The 23,424-nt window shown below is 37.6% G+C and overlaps 1 protein-coding gene across 2 annotated transcripts in view; it reads right to left on the bottom strand.

The window, feature by feature from the left end:
- DNAH5 (dynein axonemal heavy chain 5) overlaps positions 1-23,424 on the bottom strand; it is a 169,218-nt gene that overhangs the window by 85,847 nt on the left and 59,947 nt on the right. For both annotated transcript variants that reach the window (XM_070942593.1, XM_070942594.1), the window contains exons 27-41: positions 22,353-22,591; positions 20,404-20,644; positions 18,815-19,014; positions 18,572-18,725; positions 17,854-18,017; positions 16,457-16,613; positions 14,799-15,011; positions 13,178-13,402; positions 12,205-12,377; positions 11,208-11,386; positions 9,943-10,130; positions 8,665-8,859; positions 3,862-3,996; positions 1,214-1,321; positions 259-412 (exon numbers count right to left, since the gene is read on the bottom strand). In XM_070942593.1, coding sequence (XP_070798694.1) covers positions 259-412; positions 1,214-1,321; positions 3,862-3,996; positions 8,665-8,859; positions 9,943-10,130; positions 11,208-11,386; positions 12,205-12,377; positions 13,178-13,402; positions 14,799-15,011; positions 16,457-16,613; positions 17,854-18,017; positions 18,572-18,725; positions 18,815-19,014; positions 20,404-20,644; positions 22,353-22,591 — 2,725 coding nt within the window. The remainder of the gene's footprint in view (positions 1-258; positions 413-1,213; positions 1,322-3,861; positions 3,997-8,664; positions 8,860-9,942; positions 10,131-11,207; positions 11,387-12,204; positions 12,378-13,177; positions 13,403-14,798; positions 15,012-16,456; positions 16,614-17,853; positions 18,018-18,571; positions 18,726-18,814; positions 19,015-20,403; positions 20,645-22,352; positions 22,592-23,424) is intronic.

The following is a 23,424-nucleotide window of genomic DNA, read 5'->3' as shown; positions in this document are numbered from 1 at the left end:
TTTATACTTCTTAGAAATAGTGATCTACTTAAACTCTGCTGTTGCCTATATAACTGGTTTCTCAAACAATTTCAAGAACATCACAATGGCTAAAAACAAAGAATGCTAATATTTTCAGAAATAATCACATAACCATTTGGGCAAAACTATACTATTTTTTTACTATGTAGTCCTTAAAAAGCTTCCTCTGACTACTAATTTATTTTATCAAAATGCATAGCAGATTTTTTTACTTATCCCCGGGTCAGTTTTCCAGACCTGTCATGGATTTCATCAGTGTGTGGATGCATGTTGTTTTTCCTGCTCCACTAGGACCTAGAGCCATCATGCCATGTCTCACTCGTTGAGTTTCAAAAAGCTGGATAATTTTCAGTCTCCAAGGTGGGTGATTAATTAAGCCAGCCTCTTCAACCTGTCAAAAATTACAGCACTAATTACTTTATTTATATAGAATCTCTGCCTGGACTTTACCTGTGCTTTATTACAGGATTTCTCAACTTGGCAATTTCCAGGCATTGTGACATCAACTCCCAGAATTCCACAGCCAGTGCAAGCCATTGTAGAGAATCCTGGGAGTTGAAGTCCACTCACCTTCGATTGGCCAAGGTTGAGATACACTGCTTTATCAGAATATGAAGAAGCTCCTGTTCACAGGAATAGAAATTCCTTCCAAATCTTCCCTTTGAACATGTCTGCCTACGGAGGTATGCAGAGAGAACAGGTTTAGGTGAATATGTTGGCATTGGGGCTGAAGTGATGTAATTTGTTCAATAGGACTAATACGTCCTATTGAACAAATTACTATTATTTATTAATAATAAAACATGTCTCCATTTATGCCAGTAGAGAAAAAAAATCTTGGGTGTAAAGTTGCACCTTTTACTATTACTTGACCTCATTTTAACATATAGTAAAAGAAGGTTCCTTTCCTGTGCTGTCTACAGCCAATTCATTTTAGATATTCCTGCAAGGACATTTTATATCTATTCAGTTCTACTAGCACATATCTGCTATCCTATGAATTTCTGCCAAACTGAATTGTCTCTTAGCTCATGGAAATCAAGGTAGAACTGTGCCTTTAATTACAAATCGTGTCTTCATCACAAAACAAGATAGGTAGCTAAGAATATATTATGTTAAGGGGGGAAAATTTACCAATATGAGATGTTTTTAGCAAAAAAAATACCGGAATATAAATGTTTATAAATGGTACCTGTTTGCTGATGGCAGCTTCTAACTCTGGATAACCTGCCTTGTCAAGTTGTATACTTGGGAAAAGATCTTCTATCAAACTCAAAAATAAGGGTTCATCTTCATCTATCTGGCAATAAAAAGTAATAGGAAAATTAGTGCTTTCTGTCATGTAATACTTAATCAGTGATGGGTTTCAAATTTTTTTACTACTGGTTCTGTGGGTGTGGCTTGGTGGGCGTGGCTTGGTGGGCATGGCAGGGGAAGGATACTGTAAACTCTCCATTTCCACCCCACTCTAGGGGAAGGTTACTGCAAAATCTCCATTCCCTCCCGATCAGCTGGGACTCGGGAGGCAGAGAATAGATGGGGGCAGGGCCAGTCAGAGGTGACCGGTTCTCCAAACTATTCAAAATTTCCTCTACCGGTTTTCCAGAACTCGTCAGAACCTGATGAAACCTACCTCTGTACTTAATGCAAGTACCTAGTACCGAATTCACAATTTTATATTAATACAGAAAAACCACATTTCACTAATCTAAATATATTTCTACTGCATTACTAGTAAGAATAATGCACATTTTACACATCTGGGTCAGAAAAAGGACAGAGCAAATAAAACTGAAACCTTATCAAGGTAGGAATCGTTAAAAAGAACAGACTGAAAATGATAAGAATTTACAAGGGCCCAGAAATTGGCGAAAAAATTGTAACATCTGAAAAACTGTTTTCAGAAAGAGTGCAAAATGAAAGGTAATTGGTGCAGACCTATCATCTTTCAGTGAGGCAGGTATGCTGTGTGTGAAAAATTATGTTTCAGAAACTATTTGGAAGGAAAGGAAGGAAAAATAACACCTGACAGACAAGGTGGTTTATAGAAAGTTAGGGTAAGAAAACACTAAATAATGCCAAAAAAAGGAACTTCAACAAAACCAGGGAACCAGAGAAAATGCTAGCTCTCCATCAAAACAAGGATTTAAATCAGCGTTTGGAGCAACAGAAGATAGGCAATAATCTGCTGTATGTTACATTCCCAGCACAATGACAAAGGAATTGTCTTGAAAAGAACATTTGTAGCCTATAATATTCTAACTGATTTCTCCATTCAACCCTCAAATTTTGAAAAATTGTTCATTCATTCGGTCACCCATTTGGAAGTTCAGTACACAGTATTGTTTTTGCACAAAAATAAGCACAAAGCCAATAGATTTGGCAGGCTATTAAAACGATGGTGAAATACAGCAGGAAAATAGATTTGCAAACTAGAAATATCTTGGATGAACATACATGACTGTCAGCCCTCCCAGGCAAACAAGACAAGATGAAGTAATTCTATTTTCTATTCTAATTCTGACTGTTAAGCCACTGGGGGCTCCTGCCTCTCTTGTCTGTTGTTTCTTAGGCAGTATCTCCTTCCCCAAGGTATATTCCATTCCATTGACAGAGACAGAGCATGCAGGAATGAATCTTAATGAATCCAACTATGGAGCATACCATAGTTGGGTTATTTAATAATGAAAGCCTTTTCCTTAGTGTCAAGGTTCTGGGTGTGGATTCCTCAAACCCTACCCTGTTTCCCCCAAAATAAGACATCCTCTGATAATAAGCCCAATTGGGCTTTTGAGTGCATGGCAATAAGGCCAAGCACTTATTTCAGGGTTCAAAAAAAATATAAGACAGGGTCTTATTTTTGGGGAAACATGGTATGTCCTCCATCACTTTTGAAAAGCACAGCTTTTTCAAACCAATGTAAGCCTATTTCCTTGTATCACTTTTCTTTCATCTCCCACAAACTCAAGTAGGCTTTGTTGGTTATCCCTATTACTCTGGAGTTTGGTAAAAAGAGAAAGCTCCTTCTCTACTCTCTGGGACCTTATAAGTTATGTTTATTCATCATTATCAAAATTAGTGTTTAATGCTCCATATTACAGATTTTGTATTGTTTATCCAAAATGGGAGTATCAAGAGCCATCAAGCTCACAATCACTGCTCTAATTCAGGGGTTGGCAACCTATATAGCTCATGGCCAGAAGCAACTCACCACCTGAAATTGTCTGGCCAGTAATTTCAAAAACAAGTATCATATTCATCTGGCCCATGATGATCCTAAAAAAGAATTCAGGTTTGTAATTCTGTGTGTTTATAATGCTGTGTGGATAACCAAAGTACATTACACACACACATTTATTTGTTTGTTTGTTTATTAATTGACAAACAAGCAAACAAACAAATGCGTGTGTGTAATGTACTTTGGTTACTGAGGTTTCTATTTTCGTACCTTCATTACCATTTCTTTCCCCAATCACAAGAGACAACCCAAGACTCCCATTTTCCTCTTTGGCTGCACTTCTACCTTTCTCTAGTCCATCCAGTCTCTGGGAATTGGTCAGCTTACAAATTTAATAAATCATCATCTCTACTTAGTTTGGGATCTAGGCTTAAAAATCTGTGGTTCAATATACTTGCTTATTCTCCCCTTGTCACTCTAATGGTCCAAATAAGCTTCTAGTTTTGCTCACATATTTCTGACACCTAATTTAATATATAGATAGCTGGGTCAGCAGCCAGCCTAAGAAAAGGCAAAAGAGCATACCAAATCAATATTTGAATGGAAACCAAGCAATACATCCAAATAAACCCGAGAGCACAAATATCTGAATTCAGGCTTACCAATTTAGAAAGATTCATATCTCTCAAGACACGCATTACAATAGTGGATTCAGTGTCACTGGGGTTTGATCTTTTGGCTGCACCCAAAGTCCGTAGTACTGACAATATATTTCTCAGACCAAAGTCATAATGGACCTACAAATAAGACAAAAGGTTCTAGATATAAAAGGAACAAAATTAAAGCAAGGGTGCAAACAGACATTCTGGGTTCCAACACCTACTGGCTTAGAAATAAGGACATTACTTAGTTGAAGACCTGCTACTGAAAATGATAAAATGAACTGTAATCAGCTCAAAGTTCCCAATAATAACAGTAAATTGCCCATAATGTGACCTAATATAAATGTGCAGTAGAACAAAATATATTTTCCACAACCAGCAATAGTAATAAGTAGAACAAATGTGGAGATATATAGTATGCATTTGTAACACTGTTAAAATAAAGACTGTTGATTGAAATAGAATTGTTGAATAAACAGGAGACTGGTATTACTCTCAGTGACTAGTATTACCCTCTCTAGGTTACTTGTAAATAGTGATTTTAAAAGTGTACACAATAGCCTATCTTAATACTGAAATACTAGGAACCTCTGGAGACTTTGGTTCAAGATAATAAACTGAGAGAAAACATATAACTCATTCCATGTACCAAACTGGTTTTATCAAATATTTGGGAAATCAAATTATCTGTTCTATCTTTCCGATGCAAATGTTATCAAAAAGAAGAAAGAAAGAAAGAAAAAAAGAAAGAAAGAAAGAAAGAAAGAGAGAGAGAGAGAGAGAGAGAGAGAGAGAGAGATGAATGAAAACATGCATCATTCTTTTTTTAAAAGGCTGATAAAATGCATCAATGCATCAAGATAAAATGTATCAAGTAAAAAATAAAGTGTTCCTTTTTTAAAAAAAGGAATTAGTTTTCCAGATAAAAATAATTAATTTTTGTTTATTTGGCTACGATATATTTGTTCAAAGGCATAGTCCAATACTAGAAGGAAAGAGGACAGGCTTCCGGTTTGGCTTCCGTCGCCATCAGACGGTCCTTTGAGACCGCCAGCCCCGTCGCTCGTAAAGAGCCGCCTTTGCATCTGAAAGGCGGCTCGAAAAACTCCATTTCCTTAAGGAAATGTGAGACAGAGCAGGCGAGGGCAGGTAGAGCCCTCTGCGAAGTCCCCAGAGTTTTTGTTTTACTCTTGGGGACGAAGCAGGATGAGGCTCCCTCTTTTCCTCGCCGCTGCTCCGGGCTTCGGGAGAACTCTGCTTTTTGCAGAGCTAGGCGACAGGACCAAGCCATTTATTGAGATTGTTTAAACAAAGAGGATGAGATCTGGACTCTGGATCCTAAATCGCAAGTATTTTTAACAATTTTATAAGTGATTTTAAAAGCGAAGGAAAAAAAGTTTAAAATGGCAACTAGCTGAGGCTTGAGAAGAAGAAAGCTGAAAGTGAAAGTCCTTCCGCCTGAATAGTTTAACAAGCTACAAAGTAGCAGAAATAATAGTGCTGGCTAGAATTGAAAAGAAAAATTTCTACTTTATGTTTCTTTCCTCTTGGAGATTTGATATTGATATTGTCTGGAGAGAAGTCCTTTTTTTAAAAAAGAGTTTGTCTGTGTGGCAGGATGGCGTTAAAACTAACAAAGCCAGACAAACAAGCAGCGGGGGGGGTTCCCCCATTTACAAACCACATGAACAAGTTTTGAATTTGCAGACTCAGAAGATTGGTTTTAACCTAAAAGAATTTGTTTTGGAGGAGATGGCAAGACATGATGAGATTGTGAACCAGAATCTTGAGAAATTCAGGCAGGAAATTAAAGAGTTGGTACAACAAAAATATGCCAATCTGAAACAACAGTTTGTAACAGCTTTGAAAACTTTTTCAGAAATAGTTATAAAGATGGATAAAGATACTAATTCAGAACTAGAGTCTAAAATGAAGGAAGTTGATCACAAGATTTATAATCTGGACAATAAAATACAAAGAATTGAAAATGATTTGATAAATACTCAAGATAATAGCTCAGAAGTAAAGTCTAGAAAGAAAGCTGATCATGAGACTTACAATGCTGATAATATAAAACAAAGGATTGAAAAAGAAGTTACAATAATGCAATATAGGTCCATGGAATTTGCGGTCAGAATGAGGGGACTACAGGAAAATTATAGAGATGATTTGAGAAAGATGTCTGCTGAAGTTCTGACTGGGATTTTAAAGGTTCATCCTGAAGAGGTATTCTGTAAGATTGACAAGGCCTACAGAGTAAATTCTTGGATTGCAAAGCAAAGGCAGTTGCCTAGAGATGTGGTGATTTACTTTACAGACAAAGGAATAAGAAATGATATTGTGCAAAAATCTTTCAACTCTACTTTAGAACTGAACGGAAGAAAGATTTGGTTATATAAAGAGTTGCTGCCTAAGATGTTAAAAGATAAAAAGCAATTTGGATTTTTGGTGACTGAGCTAAAGAAACAAAACATCCCATTTAGGTGGGATGTCCTAGTGGGTGTAATACTGAGATATCAAGGAGAAAGATATCAATTAACAACTGTTGAAAAAGCGGAAGAATTTTACTACAAGGTTCTTAAAATGGATTTAACATCTCCACGTATGACATTTCCGTTAGGAACACAGGAGGGGAACAAAGAAATGCAAAATGAACAAGAGACTGAAACTCAGGCTAAGCAGATGGAGATGGGGACAATGGAAAAACAACAAGTCACAGAGGTTCCTTTGGATGAGCCGCTTCTGGATTCTTCTTCAGAGGTTATAGTTGGATTACCTATAAATACAAGAGAGGCGGCTTTGGATTCTAATGTGATGACTAATCAAGCTACAGATCAGCAAAGAAATCAAACAGTTGATATACAACTCATAGAAAGGAAACCAGGATGGAGATCTAAGCCACAAAAAGTTAAGAAAAGAAGCAGGTCCTATAAAAACAAAAAATTTTAGACTAAACAACAGTGTAATGCCAGTTACTTAAGAGACGATTGAATATATGAAAATATAGTTGAGGCAAAGTATTGGTTTATATTATCCTGAGGAGAGTGACAGATCTCTGCAGTGCTGTACTTTTGGGATGTGAGATGGCCTTAAACTGAGTGGATTGGAACTTTCTATTTTGGACTCTTTGACAAATGGATTACATTTATGTTGAGCTATAAGGCAAGAGAACTATGGGATTGGGGCATGCAGAAGATCTGGCTGTTACCCCAATACGGTGGTTGGAATAATCTAGATGGAAGACATTATAGACGACACTATATGGAATATAAATATAAAGTCACTCGGGTGGTTTTTTATATATGAAAACATTTACTATTGATGGGGGCAGATGGTAATTGAAGATACCGAACATACTGTTGGAATTAGGATGTGATGTTACCCTAACATGGGTAATGGAATTAACAATCCAGTTGAGAGACATTACAGAAGATATCATATGGATTACAAATTTAAAGTCATTTGAGGATTTTATATATATATGTAAATATTTTTTTAGTGGTGTGGGCAGAAGAATAAAGATATTGAAAATATTATGTATGGTAGACCTGTAGGAAAGTGGGTGGAGATAGGTTAGTTTATTGATTGTTTAGTTTAGGAAAAGGGATGTTATGTTATATCAATATATGTAAAAGATTTGAATTAAGAGATATATGTATGGGGGAGGATGAGTTGAAATTGCTAAATTAGGATTTATTATATAATTTTACAGCTGAATGTTGCTTTGAAATGTATAGTATAAGGGGAATATAATAATATTGTCAGAAGGGTGGAGAACTGATTGTTTAGTTTTGGAAAAAGGATGTTATGCTATATTAATATACATAAAAGATTTGAATTAAGAGATATATGCATGAGGGAGGAGGAAATGGATAGATTATGAGTTGAATAGATGAAATTGCTAAATTAGGATTTATTATATAATTTTACAGTTGAATGTCGCTTTGAAATGTATAGTATAAGGGGAATATAATAATATTGTTAGAAAGAAAGGGTCCGCATATGGGGGGTGGAGCAAAAAGGATGGTAAAGTATTATATAATCTGTTATTAATTTGGGTTTTATTCTGGAGAAGCCACAGGGAGAGGGGAGGGGGAGGGGGGTTAGGGAGGAGGGGGGGGAAAGGGGGAAAAATTTGTATTTGAAAAACTTTTTCAATAAAAAGAAAGAGGACAACCAGTAGTAAGGTGGCTGGAGTTAATTACAGCAGTGATGGATGCAATGTTGGGCAACCTGAAAAGGCCAGATTGCGGAGAGATTTTTCTGGAGAAAATCAATGCGGTCAGTAAGAGACAACACTAATTTAATGTACATAATCAATCATAGGCCAGGATAGCTCTTGCCCTTTTTCAGTTAACAAAACATTCATTTAATATTGTTTGGTATGATATTAAAATTAATGCAGTTCTTTGAAAAAAATATTTTCAAGGAAACACTGTCTTTCCCCCACTTTTTTTCCCTTTGGCTTTGATGCACCTTGCAAAGAAGTCATATTTAAACTTAAATCTCAAAGGAATGTTTTGAGGAATTACTACCTAGTTTTTTGTTATTTTAGACCATTAAAATTGCTAGGTGTCCGTGTACTACTACATTCCATTTTTTAAAAAAAAGAAATACACTATTGATGAGCTATTCCTTGCCCTCCAAAATGACCGTGAGTCTTAAGGTTATTCTGTAACATTATCATTCCTAAAAACTTCACCACTATAGCTGCTGGCATCCACAGCATTTAAATTCTACTTCATGCTTGTTGCTTGGGTTATTTGCAGAACAGAATTGTTCATAAAAGATAATTTCTCCTACCTGCTTAGACAATTGTTCTTCACAGAGTTTATACAGAGTGAAGAATTTCCTTGCAAGCACAATGTTATCAATGAAGCCACAACTAGCCAATTTGACACGGATGATGATCTGGCGATCAGGAACCATCATTGCCACTGAGCGGAAGTTGATTTTCAGGTTTTCAGGTAACTCTTGACGACCAGCATACCCAGGGTTCTGATTTAAACATAGCATTATTAACTGTATTAGACTCCAGACATAATTTTCAGAATTCCTTTTACAGGTTCTACTTCACATACAAAGCTAACAAATTTATTTGTAACTGGCATTCAATATGGTCTTCCTTGATGAAAATTCTAAAATAGCTGCCAGCCCCAATTCCAATACAAATGATCATTCTCAGATAATCATGCTGTACTTCAGACATATTTTTTGTAGACCTAACCCTATGAAGAAGTCTACCATGCTTGGAAAAGTGGAAGGAAAGAGAAATAGCAGATGACCAAAAGTCCTCTGAGCTGAGGCTTCAGTCTTAAAACAAAATCATTCTTGATTTATGAAGTTAGAAAAATGGCAACAATTTGAAACTCTTAATATTTTGAGCAAAACTCACAAGTATTGTCTAGAAAGCTAGAAATATATTTTTCCTGGATTTCCTCCTGCAAGAGCAACTGAAGAATGTCTAATACCCAACTTTGAAAGGTTCAAATGGCTTCAAAAATAAATATCATTCTCTGGATAGTGTGCCCACAGCTTGAAAACTGGATCTCATAACTTATATCATTATATGAACCCTAACCCTTCAGGCTCCGTTTTCTGCGTCAAAAGCTTTTGCGAAGGAAATGGAAGGGTGTGTAAGAACACAAGATCAAACGAGAACAGCTTCATCAGCATCTGAGAAGATGGTCGCTTTTCTGCCATGTGGCCCTGAGCTCTGCCGATCTTTGAAAGGTAAGTGAATGAACAGTGACAGGATGGGGAGGAGCCGGTGGGCTAGCATAGCAGGCCCAGTGCCTGTTAGAACCCGGATGGGGGAGTAGGCAGAGGGCATGTTGCAGCGTCTTGGCAGTCGGTCATAGGAGTGAACAACTGCTGTGGTGCTGCAACATTTGTAACTTTGAGACTGGTTTGTAAGTATTTGGGGGGATGGTGTCATAACTTTGAATTGTTGCTAAGTGAATTGTCATAACTTAAGGATTACCTGTATTTTAAGTCAGAGCTGGAACTTCTAGAAAAGTCTTAACTTTGCCCCATACTTCATATGTGATATTGCTAAACCACTGTATCTGGAGTACTCACCATTGTCAAAAAAAGGCCAAATTCAGGATTCATTTCTACATTATCACCATCTGTGAAAATGAAGTTCTTTTTGCGCTCTTTCTTACAGGTCAAAACAATTGCAATTTGCTGGGCAGCAACAGACAGCACTGGTAAATCAATGCGGTTAAATTCATCAAAGCAGCCCCAGGATCCAGACTGAGCAAGACCTTAAATCAGAGGAAAGGTTGTTATTAAAAGGAGTCAGCCCTGCGCTCATTTTGCATAATTAGATATCAAATCCCAGTGTTTTGTAAATTTTTAAAAAAGTTAAAGCAAGTTCAGAGAAGGCTAGAGCTGAATTTATGATATTTAAAATGTGCTTGAAATGTTGGTACTTCTATCAGATAAAAGGATTAAAATCAAGATGCCTGAAAGAAGCAAATGACTTGTCATTCTGGGCAAGCTGCTGAACTAGATAATATTTTTTCCCCTTTTCTCTATAGAGCAGTGATGGTTAACCTTTTTGGTGCTGAGTGCCTAAAGCACTTGGAATACACATGCGTGTGCCCGAACCCCCAAAATGCAATGCAAGCGCTCCCCCCATGCATGTGCCCTACCCCTGCACATGCGTGCATGTCCCCCACGCGTCCCCTGTGTATGTGTGCGCATCACCCTGTGCCCATTTTAGACCTGGAAAGCATCCTGTACCAACCTGCACCCCCGTGCATGCACCCTGCACCCCCGCGCATGCACGTGCACATCCCCGACATGCGCCCCACCCTCCTCGCATGCATGGCAGAGACCCGAAGACCAACTGGCCGGCAGGAGGCGCACGCTCATGTGTGGTGGAGCTGGGCTGGGGTGACGGCTGGGGTGCCCGCAGAGAGGGCTTTGCGTGCCACCTGTGGCACGATTGCCATAGGTTTGCCATTACGGCTATAGAGCCTTGTATTTTTTAAAACTTTGCTTTTACCCATTCCTGTGCTTTATTACTTAGCGCAAACCTCTTATATAAAATGATTCACTATGATTAATCTGAAATGGATGCAATTAAGCACAATAGACACACTTGATAATAAGCATATCCTACTTGTCATATCTTAGAGCATTGGTTTTGAATACATGCACTTTGGAAAGAAAATATTATGAGACGTTTCGGTCCTTCCCTTCCCAGCATTTTCAGCTAGAATCAATATACTCTCATTTTCACTCATATCCAAAAGTTGACACATGCTGTTCATCCATTATTGCGACAATACTGATTTTTACAAAATGTCACTTTTCATAATAAAGAATATCCTGACCTTTGAAGATTCTTCCCAGACCTCGAAAATCCATCTGGTCAGAACAATTGAAAACCACCACGTATTTTCCAAGGCACCTTCCCATATCTTTTGTTGTTTCTGTTTTGCCAGTCCCTGCAGGACCTGCTGGTGCTCCTCCCATGCTCATCCCTAATGCTTGAGCCAAAGTAATATAACACCTACAATGAAATAAGGAACAGGAATATGTTCTTCCTATAGACATTTGGAAGACTTAAAGGTACTAAAATGCCAAGATAAGATATGGAGAGGTAGTATTATTATTATTAGTTCAATTTATATGCCGCCTTTCTCCGAAGACTCAGGGCGGTACAAAAGAGAAAGCTATTTCACGGTATCCTCTCTTACTAGATGTTTGAATGTCCATTTTAGTGAGTTACAGGCTATATTCTGTTGCCTAATATGTTAAATATGGTTTGGTTGGCCTCTCTTAGCATTGTTTCTTGAGAACCAATTGTTATAGAGCCTTTTTTATGCTGTATTCTATAAATCCAGCTATATTTTCCATCATTTGAGCTGGGGAGGTACATTACACAATGAGACATGAATATGCTGTATGTTGCCCTCATAGAAAAAAAAAACCACCCTATTTTCCCCCCAATGTAAAATTCAATATGATGCATAATCTAAATTATGCATGGAGGTAGAGGAATGTTCAGAAACCATTACAAAAATAAAAAGTGATTCAAGCTGGCTCCTTCTTGATTGACTGAGGTATAAAAAGGAGTGGAGGAAAACACAATCAAACTTACAAGATTCTGTTAACATCGCATATCTCAATCAATTTTAATTTTAGATTTCTTGTAGAGCCTATTTCCTAATCCTGACAAGTCCAGAGTCAATTGAGGCTCCTTTATCTCCCACTGAACCTTCATTATAAATTCATGAGACATTCTCCATAACCAATACTGGAAAATGACACTGCATAGTATCAGTGTATCTTTTTTTTTCAACCTATAAATATTCATACGTGCCTCACCTGTCTGTGAGAGGTGTGATGACAAGACGGTCTGTACAGCCCAGAAATTCATTTTGATATATGAAGGCCACATCTGTGATATGCACCATCATTTTATCTGCATCGTCTTTGAAATAAAATCTGCATTGTTTCAGCCACTCAAAATCTGTAGGGCTCTTGATATGCATGCGGCACTAGAAACAAAGGATTGCGCTATCATAGTTCAATATCAGGACAAGCATTAACCGTACAGACATGCCTTCTATTTATTACTTGGAAACAGCTATTTTCTAATTCAAAGTTAGGTCATCCTTGTGGTAACCACAGAATGCAATGGGAGTACACAAAACTGATAAAACAATCCCAGCACATACAGTAAATACATGGTACAAGCTCTATATCTGACCCTACCCTCAAATGGGATTTGACTATTGTTCTTTTTCTTCTGCCTTGAAAAAACTGAATAATCAAGTAATTACCTTGATTTATAATGCATTAAATTTGAGTAATGGATATTACTTTATGATTAAGAGCAAATGTAACATGACTAGATTTAGAAAGGTAATGGTGAATTAACTTAAAAAATAGACATGAACCAGTATCTTCCTCTAGTCCCAGTCACTTTCCTTTAGAGGTCCATCTATGAAGTAACCCTTAGCCACAAAATTGTGTTTCCTTTTCTATGAGCTCTGAGTAGATCAAAAGAAGAGTAATCTGGGCTCACTGCATAGGGAAATCCCTAAAACTATTATTTACAATAATAGTTGTAAATAATAATTTACATAATAATAGGATTCTATTAGTAGATGTCGTCAAACCTAACAAGAAGGCTACTAGATTATAATGTCAAAGAAGCTTTGTAACATTAATAAACTCAGTAACATTTGGTCCAAAATGACTGACTACATTGATTATATTTATACATCACAGGCACATTTTATTCAGAAGAATTGAGCCTTTCACTAGCAGTTATTTAAATAAGGTTCATTTTTACCAGATCATCAAATATGTCTCTTTGGTGCACATGAATTGTGATCAGTGTCTCATATTTAATGCGTTCCACAGAACTCAGATCTTTGGTAGTCATGTCTATCAGGGTATTCAAGAGTTCTAAGAAGAACTGATTTGTTTTCTGCATCACTTTTTTGTCATATTTTGCATTGGTCAAAGCTTCTTCCGCTTCTCGTGTCCAGATCATTTGAATACCCAGCAAGCCAACCTTAAAAAATAATTTACATTAATTTTTAGAGGGTTAACTGTTAACCTTCCCAAATCCTTTTTTATTCAGCTAACCAATAACTGAATCATTACACTTTTAAAAATTAATTTTATCTATGTACTTTTTTAAATTAATTTTATCTGTGTGGTTTTTATACACTCGTGAAAACTGAAACTAGGTCGAATAATTTTCTCCCATCTCAAACTCCTAATCTGCCCATTTTATGTATCAGAAGAGAGGTGTCTGCATCTCCAATATTTACACAAGGCTTAATTGATCTAATCAAAGGAATTGTGGATTATAAAATGATGCAGGGTTTTGCACCAATGCTTCATTATGAGAACAGCTCATGGACCACCTGCACTGGGAATCAAATAGTATTTCCTCAGAAGCAGCAGAGGTAGGCAACAAAGAGCAAAGCAAACGAACTATCTCAGGGAGAACACCCACTATCCTCTTTCTTCCTCCAGATTTAGAAGTACCCCAAAATCTGCTCTCAGTTGCTACAAGTCATGTTGAGGGGAACAGGTACAGGGTGCAGAAGATCCTCCTTACCAAATACTTTCCTCCTCAAACTAGCCTGCACCCCAAGGATTGCCCTTTTCTCTGCCGTGCATACGGTCTCCCTCTTCAACAATAAAAGACATATTTTCATCATGTGGAAGAAACAGAACTACCTCTGTTCTTCATTAGTTTCCCCAGGTCTTAATTTCCGTTTTTATTTATTTTTCTTTGTTTTTTGAAGGCTGACATTATTACAAGCAAACTATCGATATCATCAGTCTGCTGAGCCTGGTGGCTCAGCAGACTGATAGCATTGTGATTAACACCAGCTGTCTGCAATTACTGTAAGTTCGAATCTCACCAGGCTCAAGGTTGACTCAGCCTTCCATCCTTTCTAAAGTAGGTAAATTGAGGACCCAATTTGTGGGGGCAATAAGCTGACTTTGTATAAATATACAAAAGTATGAAGGCTATTGCTTAACGCATTGTAAGCCGCCCTGAGTCTCTGGAGAAGGGCGGCATATAAATCAAATTTTTTTAAAAAAAAAATGTGGTGGAAGGCTTATACATTATTTAATATAGGGATCTTTTAGATACATTGGAAATTCTAAAAGTGCACCCCACATTTTTCAAGACAGGGAACTAATGCTATTTCATAAGAACTCCAAACCCAAGTTAAGAGCTAAAGATGAATCACATTAGCAAATTACATATCTACCCATTCTGAAGCTCTACTAAATTTAATAAGATTTTCTAAATGCCAACTGTAGTATTTATTAGAAATAATTCATAGTAAAGGTATTTCTGTCTGTATTAACATTTGTAACAATCCCAACCTTGGGAATATAGATCACACCCTCCCTACTGAGAAGAAGGAAGGAGATAAATTCACCTGGGCAGGGAAGGTATTAAGAAACTCAATTAATTGGAAATCTGCTTCTTGAATATTTGCAGCTGCTTGTCGAATCACAAGATGCAAAGAGGATTGGGACTCCTTTAAAAGTAAATTGAGCCAAACTTCTACATTGCCTTCTGCCATAACAGGCTTTTCTAATTCAATTGTCTCACCTTCCCGAGAAGAAATGGAAAGGATCCGGTCATATATCTGTAAATCATACATACAACATGAACATTTCATAGTAACAGTTCATTTTTCATGTTTTTTTTAATTTAGACTGTAAATCTGATATGCAGACTACCAATATTTTGTATATGCTCTTTGTGGGAACTAATAGCAACTTTGGGGAAGGGAGATTTAAATTAGGAATACAAAATAAAAGGAAAAGGTTTATTTTCCCTTCCCTATTTCCTGTTGTTTATTTAATATTTAAAACAACTAATTTTATAAAATATACACAGCACATACAATTCTATCACAGATCTCCCATGGGCTCTGCAGCAAATCTTATACCAAGCCAGATATTTAATACCTCAAGTCATGTATTAATCTGATTGACATTCACTCATCAAAAAGGCGGATAAATATCTTTTCAGGACCCAAGAACTTTTTCCTGCCAATACTACAAATTAAATGTGCATTATTACTAGACAATGGCTCCTCTGCAGATAGGGTAATAGTACTCTGTTTTTACATTGCATGAATCTAGTCAACAAAAATAGCTAACAGATAGCAAAGAGGGGGGGAAAAGGGAATGGATGAAGCCAAGCACATCAGGATATCATTCTCATCAGTCCCAATCAGCCTGTGTAATATTCTGCAAATTGGGACAATTCAGCCATGAACATATGGGATTACCTACCTCCGGGTAAGACCCTAAACTCAACCATGAGGTGAAAAATAGAAGTGTGCATCTGTCTGGAACCCGCACTGCATATCGGACATTAATACAATCGAACGAGTCCAGAGATATTTCACAAGAAGAGTCCTCTACTCCTCTGCTCGCAACAAAATACCTTATGCCACCAGACTCAAAATTTTGGGCTTAGACAACTTAGAACTTCACCGTCTTCGGTCTGACCTAAGCATAGTACATAAAATCATCTGCTACAATGTTCTACCAGCCAATGAATACTTCAGCTCTAACCAAAACAATACAAGAGCACACAATAGATACAAACTCATGATAAACCCATCCAAACTAGACTGCAGAAAATACAACTTTAGTAACAGAGTTGTCAATGCTTGGAGTGCACTTCCTGACTCTGTGGTTTCTTCCCCAAATCCCCAAAACTTTAACCTTAGACTGTCTACTGTAGACCTCACCCCATTCCTAAGAGGTCTGTAAGAGGCGTGCATAAATTCACCAGAGTGCCTACCATCCCTGTCCTAATGTTTTCTTTTATTCGTATCCTTTTCATGTATTTATAATTATGTTTACATTTGTATCTGTCATAAAATACATGCTTGTTGAAATAAAATAAATAAAATAAAAATAAATTATGTGAATAATTTCACTGGTTACTGAGGGGTCTTTGTATTCTTGGGTACTTGGAGGTTACACCAGGGTTCAAGAGAGCTTGGCAGGTCTCTAGCATTGATTATGCCCTTAGTAGTTAATCAAAACCATAAAATATTACAATCCCACAAACCTTATCATGAAATTTTACAGTTTTGATATTGTCAAAAACATTTAGCAAGTGAGCCTGTATAGTGTGAGAGTCTGAAGCTTGGCCTAGGATCTCCAGGAGAGCAGGGTCTGACACAAAGAAGAAGCGAGGAAATGAGAGCCTCTTTTTCTCCAGGTAACTGAAACCAAACAAAACCAAGAGGAATACGGTCACACGTGTAAACTTTAAAAACTATATTTGTCGTTATCTTTCAATGAGCAGACCTCCTCAGCTATTCTCTAGAAAAAAACCCATTAATAATAGAATCAGAGTCTCATCTTGCAGCTGATCTTTTAAATGGTTTGAACATGTCACCACCATCTGTTAATTCATATATTGTATGAACTAATGAAGCTCACTTCACTCAGACATATTTAAACTAAAATATTAAGCAATACAAAAATATGCAGAGCAATGGCTTGAATAAGTAGTACGTATGATGAAGTAGTGATTAATTGCCTTGTCTTAACTGTATCCAATCCAGCAACCACATGACTATATCCAGTCCAGCAAGGAAAACACAGACTTTTTTTTGGATCATAAATTAACATTACGTGCAGATACTGAAAAACTGTCTTATTCTTCCCCATTCCCACAGTAGTACAGACACAAGTAAATCATGTGCTTCCCAATATTTATAAATTTCGGGAGCTCTGATAAATTTAAACTAAAGTAATCTTAATTAAATTCACATGGGCTAGTGTTTTTCCCATCTTTCATGCTAAATTAAAAACAAAACACAAAAATAGGATACCAAAGATTTTTATCTTCCTGCATTCTCTTGATGTCTTCAACATATTCCTTCTACCTGAACCAATTAATACAAAGCTGGGAGCAGTGAATCAACTGTCTTGAATTCCCTTTTCTAACCACAAATCAAATATACAGTAGATTAAATCTTAAACCAAGCCTATCCATGCTGTGACTTAATAATGCCATACAAAGCAGGATTACGTGTAGCCCAGAAGACTTATACACATCATCTTGCATTAACCTAAAACATAATTATCAAACACAGTATGTGTTTTATTCCTTTTGACCCCAACCTTGAAAAATACATTTTATTAGCTGATTACATATTTCCTCGTTCAAATATATGTTTTCAAATATGAATTAACAAAATATTCACAAAGATGCTTATATGCTCTATGTTAAGATAATCATATATTGTATTCTCTGTCATGAATATATGAGGACCATTTAATTCCTTTGAAATCAATTTTTAATTCCAAAATAATATCAACAGATTCACACCTGCTCTTGCCCACTAAGATAATTTTTAACCTAATGCATATTAAAAAGCAACATGTGTTATTTTTCCTGTTAATTAACACAGTGATTGTATGTTAGTGAAAAGTTTTTAAATAAGTAGAACTTACCCTGTGAGAGACTTTTGGCACATTTCCAGCTGCTCCAATAAATGAGGCAATAATTGTCCCATGGTTTCATCCCCAACACAGCACTGGACAACATTTGGTATTTCATGGGCTCGGGTCATTATCTTTACCCATGATTTGTCAATATTAGAGAAACGCTTGGCTTCCTGTTTAAAGTACAAATAAGAATGGCACTTCAGTCCCCATACACATTTTGTTGATGTGAAGATTTAATAAGTTTCTTTCAGCAATCTTTCTTTTCTCATGATCTTTTGGCTACATTAAGCTAATTTTCAGAAACCAGTTCTGATGTCTGTTGAGTTATTAATCTAATTCCCTTATTATAAGATGAGACTCTCTGGCCCTCAAAACAAGGTGTCCCCAACCTTTCTGGCTCTGTGGACCAGCAGCAGCAGCGGAGGGGAGGGGAGGGGATGGTTTCACAGGTGCACACATGACAGCTTGCGCAAATGGAGCAGCTTCCCACACTCAACCACTGCTTGTGCAGCCCAGTTGTCAATGGGCCATGGACCAGTAGTGGTCTGCAGACCAGGATTGGGGATCCCTGCTTTAAAGTATAGCTTCCAACAGTGTCAGTATTGGTCATCCCAGTTTGGACTTTTGAGAGATGTAGTTCAACAGAATCCAGATGTCACCGCTGCGTAAGTTACCTTTTAATACATCTGCAGATTCATCTGCAGAACAGAAGGAGGATTCTTACCTTAGGAAGCTGTTTGGCGATATCTCCACCAACAAACACAGCTTCTAAATATATCCACAAATTCTGTACCATCATCCAGTTCTCAATAATATCAGTTGTGTTAGAAAGAAATTGCACCCATTTTTGTATTTGAGCCTTGAATGGTGAGTTATATCTGCAATAATTGCATATATTTAAAAATGAGCAAATGAATATGTTTAAAGAGAGGGAGAGAGAGAGAGAGATCTATATATTACATATTACCTATTGCTCATTAGGGAGCCCAGAATCATCAAGCTGTCCTCCATACTTGCAATAATTTCAGAAGTGCTGTCTCCCCTCAAGAGAAATTCTCCACGGGTTTTAAAGTTAGCAAAAGTAAATGTTTTATTGTCCCATTCAGCGATCACTTGTTTGAGCTTTTGTTCAATGTCCCTCTCTTTCATTGCACTGATGCAGATGTCCTACCAAAACCAATCAGAAGGTTAGTATGAAAACCTAAATCCAGAATATTAGAATATCTTCCAGTCAATAGTCCTGGAAATTTCCAAGCCAAAGTTAAATGAATTGCTATATACAGTATTGTAGGTACAAAAAAAGGTTTAATAAAAGGTGAATGATTATTCAGGCAGATAAACCCACTTGCTATAACCCAAAACAAAATATTTTTCTACCCATGAACATAATACATAGCTTCCTAAGGATGACCATCAGCCAATCAGCTAACTTTTTCAGAAATAATTCATAATCTGATGAGTTGCAATGCTAAAATTTATTTGGATTGCAAGCTTGACCCAAATATCCATGAATTGCATGGAAATCCCATATGTATTCCTGGAGCAAACGCTGCACAAAGGCAGTAACTGCAAAATAATACTGTTAAGAGTTCTGCAAACATAAAAGATATCAATGACTAATTGAACTTGTTTTGCAGCTGGAGGCCTGGGAAGTCCCACTCAATTAAATGTACCAGTGTATACTGCAGATGTCAGCCCCAAGTCCTCCACTGTGCCACAGCAGTAGGTTACTATGGCAAGATTGGTTTCTCATCCTGAGCCAAGGCAGTGATGTTGCTTTTTCAGACTTGTAGTGATCAAGATAGATTTGGCTATTCCTTAGAGCAGGAAGCATCATCTGTCAAACCTGTTAAAACTTAAATAGGGCTGAGCTGGGTTAGTATAGGTAGTCCTTGACTTACAACAGTTCATTTAATGACTATTTGAAGTTACAGCAGCACTGAAAAAGAGACTTGTGACAATTTTTCACACTTATGACCGTTGCAGCATCCCCACAGTCATGTGATCAAAACTCAAAAGCTTGGCAGCTGGTTCATATTTATGATAGTTGCTGTGTGTCCCAGGATCATGCGATCCCCTTCTGCAACCTTCTGGCCAGCAAAGTCAATGGGGAAGCCAGATTCACTTAACAAACTGTGTTACTAAATTAACGACTGCAGTGAGTCACTTAACAACTGTTGCAAAAAAAAAAAATCATAAAATGGAGCAAAACTTACTTAACAAATTCCTCACTTAGCAACCAAAATTTTGGGCTCAATTGTGGTTGAAGGTTGAGGACTACCTGTACTAGAATGAAAGAATATCGTGGCTATAGGAAAGAGATGGCAATGGCAAACAACATCCGTACTGCTGGCACCAAAGTTGAGTTTGGCTTGGAGACTTTACTCAAATAAAAAAAGTAATGTCTCAAATAGCAAATAACAGAATTGCTATCTTCAGGTTGTTGGGTTTTTTTGTACCGAGTATGTGAAATAAGAAATCTTGTGTGCTTTGGGAATACAATAGTTAGATCATTCATTTCAATATCAAACATGCAAGCACATCATTTTTTACTACCTCTATCTCTTCTTTGTATTTCAGCAAGGGTGCTTCCATAATATTTCTCATTTTGAAAGTTTCATTTTCAACATCGAAATTATGGGCAGTGAGATCAGTGAGGCGTTTCCAGTGACGTGCCATCATGGCTTTATTGGACATCAACTCAAGTAAAGGACAACATTCACTGAAGTCATCGATTGTTTTCTTAAGATCCAGAAATGCCTGCCATTCCTTCAATGCTCGTGGTAGCTTACGACACCTACAGGTACACATACAGTGGGCAGACTCAAAATAATTGTAAAATTCCACTAGAAAGAAATATTTGAAAACAACCACAATCTTAAGAATCTATATACTACTAAAACTCTCCTGTTTATCTGTGTGTAAACTTTAACTGGATGAAATGGTGCATTGTAGGGAAATAATTTTGAATCTCAAATGGGCTAACTTGCAGAATATGTCCAAAGTCCAGAACCCGTGACTCCTGTGGAACTGAAATTTGTCCAATTTTATAAAACATTTTATGACAAAATGCAAAATGTCATCAAACTTTTCCTGATGTTTGACTGTGCTGTACTGTTTAACACTGACTATTTTCAAGGCAGATGCATCTCTGAATATCTCCCTGAATTTTTAAGAACATTTCCAGTGAAGGCCATCCATTAGAAGTTCTGCCATTGTTGAAGGTATTGAGAAATCTGATAACGAAATGTCTCTGAAACGATGACACAACGGGTGACGTGTTGTCTAGTATTCATTAAAAGTCTCACAAAATTCAAAGCAATTTTCTTCCCAGGTAAGTGTATACAGAATTGTAATCTTAAACACTTCTATCAAGAGTTTAGTATTTGCAGGACAATATATAATTTCTTTTTAAACCTTTAAAATCCATTAATAAAGCTAGTGAAATGGCAGTGTCTGGCCCTGCAGAGATATTTCACTGATTTTCTGCCAATGGCAGATTATGCAAGTTGCAACCCAGTGTCCACAGGTTCCCACCCCACCTGGCAAAATACATCAGAGCACAGCTTTACTTAATTGGATTTGAAAGGAATTGTCTAAACATATTCCGGGTTCACATCTTACATTAAGCAATGCTTGCTCAAGTTTGTAAAATGATCCAGGACACACATTAATGTGTTTAAAAGGCCACAATAGTTGAATCTATGCCCTACATTAAGCAACAGTGATCTCAAAACAGAAGGGATCAAAATCAATAAGATGGCAGGCAACCACAAGGCAGGCAACATCAGGACTTGCATTGTGATGTTCTGTCCATCATTCTTGCCATCTACTCCTCACATAGCACTACATATAAACCACATTATGACTTAGCTGAATCTGCAAAACCATAAAGCAGGCATCTATGAAAATCAATTAACACCCCCCCCTCAGGAAATGTTAAAGCACCATTTCTACTACAGTGACTATACCTACATTTATTGCAATGTTTTAGAATAAACCCAAAAGGATGTAGTAGAAAGCCCCCATAAAGTAGCCAAGGAAGACTATATGAAACATAGATTACTCTTCCATCTTCATGGTTCAATTTTTGCTTCAGTGAGTCACACAACTGCCCATTAAACGTTACAGAATATTCATTAACAAAGTAAAGACAATCAAGCTTATTTCCATACGATTGTTCTGTTTAAAAAATGCTCCATTATCGGTGCATTTATTTGCATGGCATATGCATTTCTCAATAGAAGAAGGGTCGTGACATAGTGACATTTATTAGAGATGCAGACAAATTAATCAGAAGAAATAAATTGAAATCAATTAATATTTCACCAAGCACCAACAAGTAACAGATTCAATTTTCTTTCTATTGGTCTTTCAGAGGTCTGCTTTAAGCAGTGTATTGTTGGCATCAACCTGAAAGAAACCAATTGTTCCCTCCACCTACTCTCAGTAATAGATCACATAGCTCAGTTGAATAGAGACATGCAGTTCCTATGTTTTCTCACCTGTTCTGAAACTCAAGCAGTTCATTATTAATCTTCTCAATGTTTACATCTGACCAGAGGATATCATGGTAGCCACTCACTGTATCAATGACATTGTTGTACAGGCTGTAAAGCTTCTGCAACAAGTTCAGCTGCTTCTTTATCTCAAGGAGTTGAGGGTACTGAGTAACAGGCAAACCAAAAAGCTCTTCCCCTCCTGTGTAAGTAATGTATTTCCGGAAAAGGTTGTCAAATCGGTTCTAGAGAGTAGAATAAAAGTTTGAGTATACTTAACAATATTCAAAACCATCAGCAATACATAAATAACTACCTTGGGTGGCCTTAATTTTTCCTAAAGCAGAAAAGTCAGTAACGAAAGAAAATTAAGGAGAAACAGGCTCAAGCTCAACCCATCCAAGACCGAGTGGCTGTGGCTCCCGGCGTCCCAATATAGTCAGTTGGTGCCATCTCTGACTATTGGGGGCAAGTCGCTGGCCCCCACAGAGAGGGCTCGCAACTTGGGTGTCCTCCTGGATGCACAGCTGTCTTTAGAAGAACATGTGACGGCCGTGGCCAGGAGGGCTTCCTATCAGGTTCGCCTGATTCGCCAGTTGCGTCCCTTTCTGGATCGGGACTCCTTGCGCACGGTTACTCATGCTCTTGTCAGTTCCCGCCTGGACTGTAATGTTCTCTACATGGGGCTCCCCTTGAAGAGCACCCGGAGCTCCAACTGGTCCAGAATGCGGCCGCGCGGGTGATTATGGGAGCGTCATGGCGCTCCCATGTAACACCTCTTCTGCGTGAGCTGCACTGGCTCCCAGTGGTCCTCCGGGTGCGATTCAAGGTGTTGGTGACCACCTTTAGAGCGCTCCATGGCTTAGGACCTGGATATTTACGAGATCGCCTTCTGCCACTGAGAGCCTCCCACAGGCCAGTACGCTCCCACAGAGAGGGGCTTCTCCGGGTGCCATCGGCCAAACAATGTCGACTGGTGGCCCCCAGGGGGAGAGCTTTCTCTGTGGGAGCACCTGCCCTCTGGAACGAGCTCCCCCCGGAGATACGGACGATTCCAGATCTACGTACTTTCCGTCGG

The sequence above is a fragment of the Pituophis catenifer genome, unplaced genomic scaffold (genome assembly GCF_029215685.1).
Source record: "Pituophis catenifer annectens isolate HBS135680 unplaced genomic scaffold, rPitCat1.0.hap2 SCAF_3, whole genome shotgun sequence".
NCBI lineage: Eukaryota > Metazoa > Chordata > Lepidosauria > Squamata > Colubridae > Pituophis > Pituophis catenifer.
The sequence above is the reverse complement of the archived record's forward strand: the minus strand, read 5'-3'. Positions and strand labels throughout refer to the sequence as shown.